Source organism: Cynocephalus volans, chromosome 4 (genome assembly GCF_027409185.1).
Source record: "Cynocephalus volans isolate mCynVol1 chromosome 4, mCynVol1.pri, whole genome shotgun sequence".
In the NCBI taxonomy this organism is placed as follows: domain Eukaryota; kingdom Metazoa; phylum Chordata; class Mammalia; order Dermoptera; family Cynocephalidae; genus Cynocephalus; species Cynocephalus volans.
In genome coordinates, this window is record NC_084463.1 from 143,888,211 (window position 1) to 143,901,692 (window position 13,482).

The 13,482-nt window shown below is 47.0% G+C and overlaps 1 protein-coding gene across 1 annotated transcript in view; it reads right to left on the minus strand.

Annotated features, from left to right (window-relative positions):
- Nucleotides 1-12,598, minus strand: part of SYT13 (synaptotagmin 13) — a 38,613-nt gene extending 26,015 nt beyond the window's left edge. The window contains exon 1 of the mRNA XM_063096000.1: nt 12,416-12,598. Coding sequence (XP_062952070.1) covers nt 12,416-12,598 — 183 coding nt within the window. The remainder of the gene's footprint in view (nt 1-12,415) is intronic.
- Nucleotides 12,599-13,482: the final 884 nt, after the last annotated feature.

Genomic DNA, 13,482 nt, shown 5'->3' on the forward strand with positions numbered 1-13,482 from the left:
ATTATTTATTAATCCAATTACCATTTCGTTTACTCTTGCAATTAGCGCAGCCTCCCACAGACCGCCTGTAGGAGTCACCTGATCTGGGTTTCTTTCTAGCAGCATCAACCAGAACTACTCTTCTCTGTTCCTGCAGAGGCCATGTGCCCTGATGTGCCTCCACCAGGGACAATCTGTGAGTTGTAGACATTGCCTGGATCTCAGGCAGTGGTGTCAATCCACTTTTCCGGACCTTAAGCCACCAGTATAGCCAGGCACCAGCTCACTGCTGCAAGTGCCCCTGTCTGATCCTCCTATTGGCTTCAGAGGTTACAGAATCAATGTTCTCCTTCTTTACAGAGAGTCTTGTGTTTTCCTAAAATAAAGAATTCCAGAAAACCACACGGCACATTGCCTGCTGACAGGCTACTGACTTATCTGCCCATTGATAGCTTGTTCTTAAGATAAACTTTAAGTACACCAATTGTTCAAACACCACCCCCTCACCCTGACCCCATAGCTCTGGCACTTCTGACCCTGGTGGCATATTGTTCTCAGGGACCCCCGAGCATTGCACTCTGGCCACAGCCTTCCCTCCTTCCAGCTGGCTGGCAGCCCTCCACACCCATCCTCCCACCGCTAAGACCAGGGAGCTGTCTACTCTCTTCTCGTTCTTCTCTTTCCAACTTCCCTGATTTGATTCCATGTTCTGTCATTTCAACACCACCTTATTAGAGTCTAAAGACCCCTCTTGGCTCCTCATCTTTTCCCTGGTGCCCTCTGGCAAAACTCCTGCATTGGACCAGCTATACTGTGATGCCTGCATTCAGCTAGAGAGTCACTCAACAGGGCGATGATTCCAGGATAAAGTCATGATTACCAACCTCAAACAGGCTCTCCGTCCTGCCTGGCAAGCCTACTGTTTCTTGACTCTTCCCTCAAGCCTACATTTTGGCTTCCTTCACAGAGAAAAAGGAAGCCAAGAGAATGGAGGCTCCTTAGTATCCTGCTACCAGACATATACACCTGACATCCTTCATCTGCACGGAGTCTGTGCACTGTCCCCCTCCTTTCATGACAGGAAGTGCATCCCTCCCTCCAAGATGCACTGCATCTGAGCCTTGCACCCCATTCCCACCTGCATTTGCAGGAGCCTTACACTAGCTATTTTCTATCTTTCTCCCTCTGTCTTGAATGCTCTTTCAAGAATTTCTTGAATGTCTTTGCTCTTTCAACCGGCTCCTTCCCACCAGCTTTTAAATGTGCTCAAAATTCCTTCGACTTCTTGTCCCCTGCTCAGCTACTGCCCCCAAAAGAATCACCTGTACTTGTTGCTGTCTTCACTTCCTCCCTTGCAACCCACTCCACAGCTCATTCCCGCCAGCCCACTGAAGGTCACCAGAGGTGGCTAAAGTCACCAATGACTTTCATGGTCCAATTCCTACAGATTTGTTCAGTCATAACTTACTTGACTCTTCAGCCATGGTCTTCCCAGCTGATGATTCTCTTTCTCTTAGAAAGCCTTTTTCTCTTCTTGTTATTTTTGACATTTCAATTCCTGGGTTTTTCTCCTTCCTCTCTTATCAGACTTCCTTGTCTCCCTGTAGACACTCATGCCTGGTCTTTAAATATTGGTGTCCATCAGTACTTGCTCCTGGGCCTTCTCACTGTCTCTCTTGCTAGGAGGTTTCAGCCATGCTCATTGCTGCCATTGCTGCCTCCTGCAGACCACTCCCCAATGTGCATCTCCAGCCAGACCTACACTCTGAGCTCAGGACCTGCAGAACCACCAGCACAAATGACATCTCATGGAGATATCTCAAAGACCCCTCACATTCCCCACACAAAAATGAACTGGTGACTGACTTACAGCCCATGACTTCCTCTTTTCTGAGTGTTCCCTGTTTCACTAAATGCTACTGTCATCTGGTTGGATAAGTGAAAATCTCAGGTGTCATCCCTAACTCTTCTCTCTTCCTGAAGCCCATGTCCATCCAACCCACAGGCAAAGCCAGTCTATCTGCTAAACTTCTCTCCAAACCACTGGCACCATCCTGGCCCAAGTCACCATTGTCTCTCTCCAGGGCTTCCCCTGGTCTCCCTATTTCCCTCATCCAATCTCTTCTCTACACAGCTAGAAGGATCTTTTCACAACCCAGATCTGACCATGTTATATCTTGCCTGAGAACTTTCAGTAGCTTCCATGGCTCTTGGGATAAAGACAAATACTTACAGTGGCCCAGAAGGTCCTGTGTGACCCTGCCCTAGCCAGACCCATCCCCTCTCTCATCACTTCCTTCCTGTACTTTTCAGGTTCTACCCACCTTGACCTTCTTTTGGTCCCTCCTGATATTTCTTCTCTCCACAGGGCCTTTGCACATGCCTTATGCCTAGAATATTTCAAACCCTCATCCTCAAAGTTTTTATCTAATAAATACTACTAAATTCCAAATGGGCTATCTTGCCACATAGGTGTGCAAGATAGCCCATTTGGAATATGGGAAGAAAATAACAGAATTTTATTTTATAATTAATTTTTTCTCCTATTGTTTTGAAAGGTCTATTTTTGTGCATGCTTTATTATGTGCATGACATATTAGTTCATATGTATATATAAGCAAATACATACTTTACAAAGAATTAAATGTACATATATAAGGGGTATATACTTAAAGAGATGTTATATACCCAAGAGATGTAAAAGATCAGAGCACTAATCAGTTATTACTTCCTTGGGAGGCCCCCTGAACTCCTTCACCACACATAGCACAGTCATAAATTTATATTAATTTGTATAACTGTATGATGAACATCTGTCCCTCTAGAATATGATGCGTGAGGTCAGGGATGTTGTGTGCCTTGTCACTGCAGTGTCCTCAGTGATAACTCCATGCCTTGCACATAGTAAGTGATCAGTAAATATTTATTGCACTCATACGTGCAATAAATAAAAGAAAGAAAGGAAAGAAGGAAGGAAGAAAGAAGGAAAGAAACAATCACAATAATACATTAAACTTTCAAAAAAAAAGAGAACAGAACTGTGGTTATTAGAGGTGGGAAAGGGGGAGTGGGAGGGAGATGGCAAGAAACTAGTTAAGATTGATTATGTTTTGTAAACATGAGCATACTAATTATCCTGATTTGATCACCACATACTGTATACATGTATTGATATTCAATTCTGTACCCCACAAATATATGTAATCAATAACAAATATATATTTATTGAATGAATAAACATACTAGAAGTGAACTGTTTATACTCCCCTTTCTATATTAACAGAAGCATTTTATTTTTCACATCTGGAATGCTTTTAATAGACTCCTACAAGGTGAACATACAGACAAGTCATTGCTTTGGTAAAAGACAAGTAAGAAAATGATGCAGAGATGCCTAAAATACACTTTGAATAGTGGCCAGGTGCTGAGTCTGTTGGATGCTTTCATAAGTGTTGTCTCCTTCAGTGCTCGATATTACCTTAGAGAATCTTATTATTATCTCTGTTTTATCAATGAGGAAAGAGGGATTCAAAACGGCCACGGTCATCTGCTGGAATATGGTGGAGACTGAATTCAAATTTTAGGTTTCTAAGTCTCCTTTGCTTACCATTATTGCTCAGCATCTTGATCATAAAATGAACATTTTCCTCCAAGAGTCAATTTCCTCTTTTGAGGGGTCTCAAAGATTGTTACCTAAAACTAATTCCAGTGGGTATCCAAAATCACGTAGAAGGCTACAGTGCGGTAGGATTAGGCTAGCATGTCTAATCTCGTGTTGTGTTCATTACTTTTCATTCTGTCTCTACATGTTTTGTATTGAGGCTGTTGCACAAAGGGCGACAGTCATGTTGCTGCTTAAAGGATCTGTTCCATTTGTGTAGTAAGAAGCAAGCTCATTAGATGACGCATTGGCAGAGAATGTGCAAAAAAGCCCTCCAAGTCATGTGGATGTCTTCCCTTGACGTAACATCACTGCTCATTGTATTTCTCTCTGACAGCCTTGCCCTTTCTTCTATGTGAAAGACTATGGTGGAAATGAAAGTGTATTTTAAGATGCTCGGTGATACGCTATGAGAAAGGAGGAGGGGACTGGAAGCACAGAATGAGCTTATAGCTAACAGAAAACATCCTACACTTGTGGCTGTTTTGATCCGTGTTTCCAATTCCCCACCAAAGTGCTTTTCCCCAATTTTACCTTCATCTTCAAACACCATCCTCTCCAAATTCCATCTGAAAAGCAAAGTCTTCACTATCCTGCCGCAATGAACCTACATCCCTCTCATTATGCCATTGTTAGCAGCAATGCTTTTCCAAGTAAAACGTGGTCTCCATGGGTATGATCTCAGTGGCCTTGCAGCTGAAGATTTTAAAAACTCTCTCCAATGTTACACACACTCCTCACTTGTCCTGATTCCTTGATATGTCACTAAAGACAAGCACAGGGGTTCTTCAACAAACTCAGTGCCCCCCCCCCCGCTTCCCTGTGCTTGTAATTTTTATTTTTGTTGCAAGCAAAGGTTTGAATTCCCCCCTCCCATTCATTACCCATCCACCCACCGACACATTCAGTCATTCAACATGGCTCCTCACTTTTCCTTGCTATCTGCTCAGCTCTGCTCAGCTTTCTATGAGGGAAAAGTATGTCTCCACTGAATGAGTGGATGTACAGGTTGGAGACATCAATGAAATATGTCCGAATATTCTAGGGTCTGTGCCAGATGGACTAAGACTCAATTTCACAGAATTCCCATAGGATCCGTCTGTCCTTTCTCCTTGTTCATATTCATGTGTGCGAGGACCCCTCCTTATTTGACTCTGGTCTGTTCCTGGAAATGTGCTGGCTAGCAAATTTCAGAAAGCAGGTTTACACTCCATTATTTTAATGGGAAAAATCATAATGTGTTCCAAGTCCACCCCAAAGCCCCAATCAACTTCCCAAAAAGATCACTGTAAAACTCTTAACACTGTGTAAAAACCTCCCAGGACTTTTCTATAATATAAAGCAATTAAAACACCTCTACCTAATGAGTTAGCATTTAGTGGACTCCCAGGTGGGAAGTTCGTTCATTCATTCATGCCTTACACATTTATTAATTTTAGACCTGTCTGTGGTCTAAAATACCTGGTTTGCCAGATGGCTGCCTACCTCCCCAGCCTCATCATACATCAGGCTCCCCCTTGCTCTCTGCCCTCCAGGCACACCAGCCTTTCCCCAGGCCCACCTAAGTGCTAGACTTCCTCCTGCCACAGGACCTTTGCATGGCTTCATTCCTCTGTGTGTAGCCCCCGACTCTCCTCCCTATTGCCCTGATTAACTTCCCCTCCAACTCCAGCCTTCAGCTTGGCCATCCCTCTCTCCAGGAAAGCCTTCGTTGACATTGCCAACCAGTTCCACTTCACCTTATACTCTCACAGCACCAGAACTTTATCTGAAGGTCACTTAGGACCAGCACACATTTTCATTTATTTGTGGTCTTCTTCTATTAACACTGGTCTCTCCCATTACACCATGTTTCATGAAGGCTGAGAATGGATAACTGTGTCATTGAAGAGGGGACAGTTACTACTGTATCCTCACACCCAACCCCAGCATAGTACCTGGCATGGAGTATATGCTCAATAAATACAATCAAGGGAGGGATGGAGAAAAAGAGGGAGGAATAAACCTCTTTCATCTGTTTTCCCTTTGAGCTCTACTAATGCTTTATTTCTTATCAGATTGGCTATAAGGGGGCCTTTTGCATGCACCTGTGTGTGGATTTTGATATGCACACACAGTATCCCTTAATTCTTAGAATCTCAGAAGCCCTTCCCAATGCTGTTAGCAAGAAATCAGCTCTGGAGGCACTGAATACAGCAATACTTGGGTAGAAGTAGGAGGCAAACTGCTACTGGTTACTGGGAAATTGTACGTCAAATGGCCTGGACAGTAAAGGCCTCATCTCCATGTATTCTGATTTCTCCTGTTGGTCTCTGATGCTGGGATGGTCATATCCTTATCTTTTCTCCTCTTTATCTTCTGGGTCTGATGCTTTCTGGTCCTGCTGGTCTCTTTCTGTTCTTTCTACTTTTGCTTAAGCCCCCTCTAATTTCTTTTCCAGGTGTTTCCTTCACAGAGGCCCAATGGCCTCTCTGTTCCTCTTCCTGCATCCCAGGCACTTAATCATAACCTGGACTGTATCTGAAAATCTGAAGAGGATGCAGCAATGTTTTCTGCTGGAGTTAACAAAGGTGCTGGTGAACTATCAACTCCATAAAGAAAAGAGCCACGCTCCTGAATTATCTACACGCTGTACCAACAGGAGAAACTAGAGAAAGGAAGGAGATGTGACTGGGTGGGACCTGCCATTGGAAAGAGATGGAAGGACACTGACATAGGGGTCTACATCATTGGTGCTTTGAAGAACCTAGTGTTTCCAGTAGGTGTGTGCTCATCTTCCTGAAATAATTTATGCTAATTTCTAGATGAAAAATTCATACTGTCTTCCACATTGCTAAGCAACCAGTCCAAACATGTTTACTATGTAAAATCTTTCTTGAAGGTCCTGGGCCATACCTTATGCCTGAAATGTGATGGACAGAAGAGGCAGCAAAGCAATCCAAAGCACTGGGGAAGGTTTCTGAAGCTGACCTGCAAAGATGCATATTCACAGACACTTTTATGCCACATTTAGGGGAACATTGTGGCTTGAATAAGATTTTGACTAGTTTTTTCTGCTAATCTCCAGCCTAGTGGTCAAAAGCGTGGGCTCTGGAGCCAGACTTCCTAAACTTGATCTCCAGCTCTGCCACTGAAGCAGTTATTTAAGCTCTTTGTGTTTCACTTTTCCCACCTATAAAATGGAAATAATGATTATGAATATTTCATAGAGTTATTATGAGAACTAAAATAAATATGGTCAAGGTGCTTAGAACAGTGACTATGAGTTATAAATAACTCAATAAACGTTAGCTATACTATCACTGTTATTTACTACTCTGTGGAAATGGATCTTCTTTGTTGTTCTTGTTTATATGAATAGAAGAGTTTATCAGCCAGGAGATCAGCTAACAGTAAGCTGAGAATTGAATCCTTTAAAAGACTGAGAATCCATGGAGGTGAGACCTTACAGCAGCCCAGAGTCAAATCAGTTCCAGGAGTGGGGTTATCAATTCATGGGGCCTCCTATGATCACTGAGGTATAGGAGAGCCCTCAGGAAAGCAGAACTGGAGAAAGTTCCACTTTTGGCTGATGGGAATGCCCCTCCTAAGGTTTTCCCATCCCCCTTCTGCAGCACTGTCACATGCCCCATGGCAATTGCTTGCTTCATTGTCTGCTTCCCCACTTATCAGGAACAGCAGGTGTCTGTCTTTTCATTTCTGTATCCCACTGCCCAGCCTGTGCCTATTAACCTTTAATAAATGAACTAACCAATGAAATGCAGCATCTGTGCTCTGGGCTGTCTTCACTCTCACAAGTATGAATTAAGACAAGTGATCTGAGAGGGTATTGCTCTAGAGGATTAAGGAAGAGAACAGGTGGGCGAGTTAATAGGGCCCCACCGATGGTCTTGAGGCACCATTCCCGAGGGGGCATCTTTTATGCCACAGGAGGTAGCCACAGGAGAAACAGCAGAAAGAAGAAAGGACCAGGGAAATAGTTCATAATAGAACACAAAAAGCAGGACTATGCATGTCTCTTGAATATAGCCCAAAGTCCTCCTGGTAATAAAAATCCTGACTTGATACTCAATTAATGTCCACAAACATTACATCACAATATGACAATTTTCAATAAAAACCTTAGTGACATATAACAGAAAAGTACACAAATCATAAATGCAGAGCTGGATGAATTTTAACAAAATGGACACACCTGTGTAACCAGCACCCATGTCAAGATGCAGAGCATGAACAAAAGCCCAGATGACCCCACCCCACCCCAGGCATTACCTGCCCCAGGATAACACCATAAATAGATTAGGCCTGTTTTTAAGCCATGTGTACATGGAGATTTGATAGTCTGTCCTCCTTTGTGCCTTTCTTCTCTGATTCAGAGTTAGATTACGATATAATGGTTTCATTTAAAATAAATACTGAAGGGTTATCATGTGGCCAGCATCACACCAGACATTGTAAGGGATACAGGAAAAATGAAAGACATACTCTCTGACCTTGGCAAGAGAAGACTCCACTGCATGTATTATTGTTTGATACAAATTCAGCCCTTATTTATGTTATTTCATAAAATCTTGGGGTCTATCTACTATCAAAAGCCACTTCGGTGTTATCAATTCTATTGGCAGGAGGATAGGATTTTATAATTTGGTAGCATGTGACAGTGGGGGCTGGGGGATGTGGGCATAAGAGATGTGGGGACCACTGTGGAGGGCCAAGCAGTTTTGCTAAAGCCTTTGGCCACATGTTACCTTCCAGGGGACAGATATGGGGGTCACTTGGGGGTCTCTCAGGCATTTGCAAAGATTCACTTAAGGGCAGAACAAAGTAAGCACTGTGTGGGGAGAAAAATAGGATGCTAAAGTGAAAGCTTTCTGATAACAGGACCAAACGCCTGCTGAGCGGTAGGTGCACAGGGTACTGAGCCATGGGGAAAGAGCAGTTCTCTCTGCTGGCTCTATGCTTCTTTGGGTTAGGCCAAAAGAGGACTTCCTCTGAAATGACTCTGAAATGGACTGAGTGGCAGCCTGTGCAGACAAGCGTGGAGAGGAAATTCAGAGGCAAGAATGCATGGGTCTAGCTGCTGCTCACTAATAGATTCAGAAGTAACAGCGAAGGGAAGATAATGATCCACACTCTGCCTCCCTGCTCTGTCTTCTGACTCCAGCTGCCAGGTCACTGCATAATAACCAGGCGTCCTGAGCTGGGCTGATGACAGGGAGGTCCCAGGTGGTCCTGCCAGACTGGAGTAAGACTGAATTCCTTGCATGCCCCAAAAGGCTGCACACATTTGAGAGTGAGGAATTGTCTAAGAAAGCAGGATAAAGGGTCCAGAGTGTATACTTTGGAAAAGCAAAAACTGTGAATTGAAGCTGCTGGAGGCATGAAAGGTGATGAATGACTGAGGCTTCCACCCTTACCACTTTGCACTTAGCAGGTGTTCTTGACCTATTGGTTCCATGATTCCTTTAGCTGTCTAGAGAAGCCTATGGACACTTCCTCAGAATGTTTGAAAAAGGAGAAAATAAAAGACATAGGGCTATAAAGGAATATCTAATAAAAATAAGCTTGAGAAAGAGCTATATGTGTGCTTCTTGATTCATTCATTAAATAACAGGGTCTAGCAGGAGATTTAATAAGCGTCATATTTTAGAATGAGAGATGAGCATAAATGATACTGAGATGTATCTGCAACAGCTGTGGTGTGCTACGAAACTACCTGTGATTTCCCATGGGGGCAAAGTCACAGGTATTGGTAAACCACTATTGTGGTTTCTTATTTATATTCCTACTTACAGGAAATGTTAAGTTTCAGTTAGAGAGCAGTGAAAATAAAGATGTAATTTTTTCTCTATCCAAGACTATGAAACTCTACAGACCCTTGGGTGGGGGGCAGGGGAGAGAGATGTCTACAGACCCCAGGTTAAGAACCTCTGGGAAAACTTGAAAGCTCTTTTCAAAATCACTAAAAACTTCAACTTCATCTAGCCATTCAGAGCCAGAAATCAGATTCCCAGACATGCCTACCAATTCAAGGAATTTTTCCAGCAACGAGCAGGAGTTACAGAGACATGGGCAGTAACTCCATATCCTACAAACATCCCAGTTCTCAGTGGGACATACTAAGTCTGGGAAACCTGTGTTGGGGCTACAGAAATCTAGAATCTTATTCCCCATCCCCCATACCCTCTCTCTTCAAAGAATATTTTCGAAGAGCCTTCCTGCCTCTTCCTTTCCTTGTCAACATGTGCCACATACATCACCCTACTGTCACCTGCCACCCCTAATGCCACCTACTTTACCCTCTTTGAAATGTCAATTGTGTTGCCTTTTTTTTATTTACCGTATCTGGGTCAGTGGCTGAATGGGTCTGAGCACAATGGCAACCAAGCCATTGTGAGGTCCCAGCCTCACCACATTCACGCTATACAATAAGCCCTAGGTTGCTCAAGTCCTTGTCACTGAAGGAACCAGGTGAGGGAATGTGGATGGGCCAGTATCGTGTATCAACAAATATTTATTGTGCCCCTACTGCACTTGCACTGGGTTGTAGAGATATGGCACATGCACCCACATATGAAGAAATAACTCAGACAAAAATCCCAGCTGGCTGGATGTTGGGACACCTTTATTTGTGAACAGTTTCTTACTGGGCACCTACTAGTTTCCAAGCACTGAGTAGGTTCTGGGAATAAATAAACAATTGAGTGAACACAAAAGGTCACATCCAGTCAGTACAACTACTATTAAAGAAGTTGGAAGGAACAATATGGGAGAGTGTAATGGAGGAGGGGGGTGCTTTGTTTCACGTTTCAGTAGGCAAAATCATCCTTGGGATGGTGACATTTAGATAGAAAGAGAAGAAGCCATCTGTGTGAAAAGCCAGAGAAACACAGGAGAGGGGCAGGACAGAGCTTGGTGTCTTATAAGAATGATCATAAAGCCAGGGAGGCTGAGACTGCCGATGAAGGGGGGACTGGCACGAGCTTGGCTGGGGAGGTCGGCACCTGCCACATCAAGCACGTCAGGGTGTGGAGTGGAGTGGCTAACAGCACGGACACCAGAATCAGACCAGCTCAGCTAGAGTCCGGCTTTAAAACTTCTCTAGCTGCGTATCCTGGGGCAAGTCACTTACCCTCTCTGAGCCTCAGTTTCTTCATCTTTAAATTGCGATCATCATGCATCTATCTCCTTCATTGGGTTGGTAAATGCACTAATAGTGTATAGCACTCAGAACAGTGCCTGGCACAGAGTATGTGCCGCGTCACAGTTTGCTATGATTTATTCCAATGAGTTGTGAAGGGTTTTAAGCAGGAGAAAGACACAATCTGGTTTGTCTTTAACAGATTATGGACCATTGTGTGGGCTACTGGCCATCAATAAGACAAAGGGTCAGAGGGATCCTAGAGGTCATTTATAGCAGCTACTTTTCCAGTGGTTCTCTCTGGGAAGGGGAGGGGACAGCACCACTGACAGGCAGAAGAGTGGGCGTCCCTCGGGTCCCTCAGGTGCACTGGGCAGGAGAGAAGTTTGAGAGGTGACTGGCCACAACTTCTGGAGAAGGGTTCATCTAAATCTCTGCCATTGGGGAGCCCAGATCATTCCAGGTCCCCCATCCTGCTGCCCAGCAGCTCCTATTTAGCCAGTGACAATGTCACTTTTCTTCAGTTGTAAGTGCCTCAAGGACAGAAGCCATTTTCTTCCCGCTCTCACTACTGAGTGACTGACACAGGCCCTGCACAACTGGGTCCTCCAAGCTTTTGAATTGTTGTCTGGAAAAAGGAAGGTGGAGTCACAGCATTTAGTGCTGTTCCCAGAACTCTAAGATCTATAAGGAATCTAGAGGGCCTTGGGAGGTCGTTTAAGTCATCCCCCTGCCCCATGGCAGGCTCTCTTACTTCCCATTCTGCACTCCCCGCTGGGAGAATGCCTCCTGGAGGTCACAGCCTGTGGAGGGAAATCCCTCCAGCCCCCTTCCGCAGACCCCTTTGCTGCACTGCACAGTGGGGAATACCGCCCATTTCCTGCTCAGATGGGCTGTGGGGACCAGCAAACACGTGGGATAAAAGCCCTCCTGTCCCCAGGGACATCTTCTGAGCCACCTTGGGAGAGGCTGCAGCAATCCCCTCCGGCTGGCTGGCCGCAGAGCGGGGCGATGGGGGGTCCTTCAGGCTCCTCCCCTCCCCGTTCAGTTGCCTCTCCAGACCCCAGGCCTCCCTCAATGGCAGCCACCTCCCCCCGTCCCCCCTGGTTTATGGGGGGGGACCCCTTCTCGGCTATGTCAGTGTTTGCCCGACCCCAGCCCCCAATTTCCCACCCCTCCTCCGCCTCTCCCAGACCCTATTCCTCTCCCCCTAATTCTGCAAGCTTCTCCCCCACCGTTCCTCTGTCTCCCCAACCCTCGCAGTCCCCTCCCAGTCTCCTCACGTCCCCCCATTCTCTTCCCAGCTCCCTTTCCCTTCGCGGCCCCCCTCTCTTTTTACTCCTCCCAGCCCCCACTCCTATCCAAGTCCCTTGTCCCATCGCATCCCCTTTAACTCTCCCTGCTGTCCCCCAATCCTCTCCTAGTCCCCTCAAATCCCCGCCCCCCAATTATTCTCCCTCACCTCCCCCCGACCCCCAAAGCCCTTCCCGGCCCCTCGGCCGGCCCTCGAGCATATCCGCCGTCCCCCTCCCCACCGAAGTCTGCCTAGAAAAAGAGACCCGCGACCGCCCCCGCTCCGCAGGCCCCGCGACCCCACCTGGCCGGGGCAGGACCGGGGCGCCGCCCCCGCTCACCTGTTGGACTGGCCGCAGCAGGCCGGGTCTCGCCTTCTCCGGGTCGGGGTCCGGGTCCCGCGACCGCAGCCCCTTCTTGGGGTGCATGTGCCGGCACAGGCAGGTGACCCCACACAGCGCGAGGATGCTGGTGGCCGTGCCCAGCGTGGCGCCCAGCGCGATCACGGGCACCGACAGCACCATGGTGCCCGCTCCCCGCGCGGGGCTCAGTCCCGCCGCCGCGCACCTGCCCCGGGCCCGGCCCGCCACCCGCGCCCCGCCGCCCGCCGCCAGGCAGCTCCCGGGATCCGAGCGAGCCGGCAGCTCTCCCGCCGCCGGAGGGGCGGGGAGGGAGGGAGGGAGGGAGGGAGGACGCGGGGACGGCTGCGGGGACGGCTGCGAGGACGTCAGAGGAGGAGGCTGGACCCCGAGCCACGTCAACCAGTAACCCCACTCCCCGCCAGCATGTGACCCGACCCGCCACCCCAACAGGAGCCTTAGGGTTGTCTCAGGCCATTCTTAACGCTTTACATACATATGGGGACAGCCGGGCCCAAGAGGGGCTGGTGCTCTCCGAGGTGACACTGTGTTACCTGGGGAACCAGGGCTGGAACTTAGGCCTGCGACTCGGTCTGGGCAGGGGTTCACTTTCCCAGGCTACGAATCCTTTGCTCACCCTCTTTGTCCCCCAAGGGGCTGCCAAGTATGCTGTAAAATTGGGTCCTGTGGGAGCTTTTCGAACCCGGGAACGCACAAAGCTGAAGATACTCCATCTCCAGAACGCAGGAGTTGTTCCCTGCATGGGAGAGGCTCAAGCAGCAGGTAGAGGGCACTGATGGCTCCTGGTGAAGGCAACTACAGCGATTCCGCTTACATCTGCATCCCCCTCTTCCTGATTTGATCAGCAGGCATTCTCATCTCTACACATAGATGAGGGAGCTGAGGCCCAGAGGGCATGTGCCTCATCCTGAACCCCAAATCCCAAAGCCCCACCAGAAGGAGGACTTGTCTTAGGATAGAAGGTATCAAATGCAGCAGCGACCAGTACACGCTTGATTGGGAGAGGGTGAGAATAAAGGACGGTACTT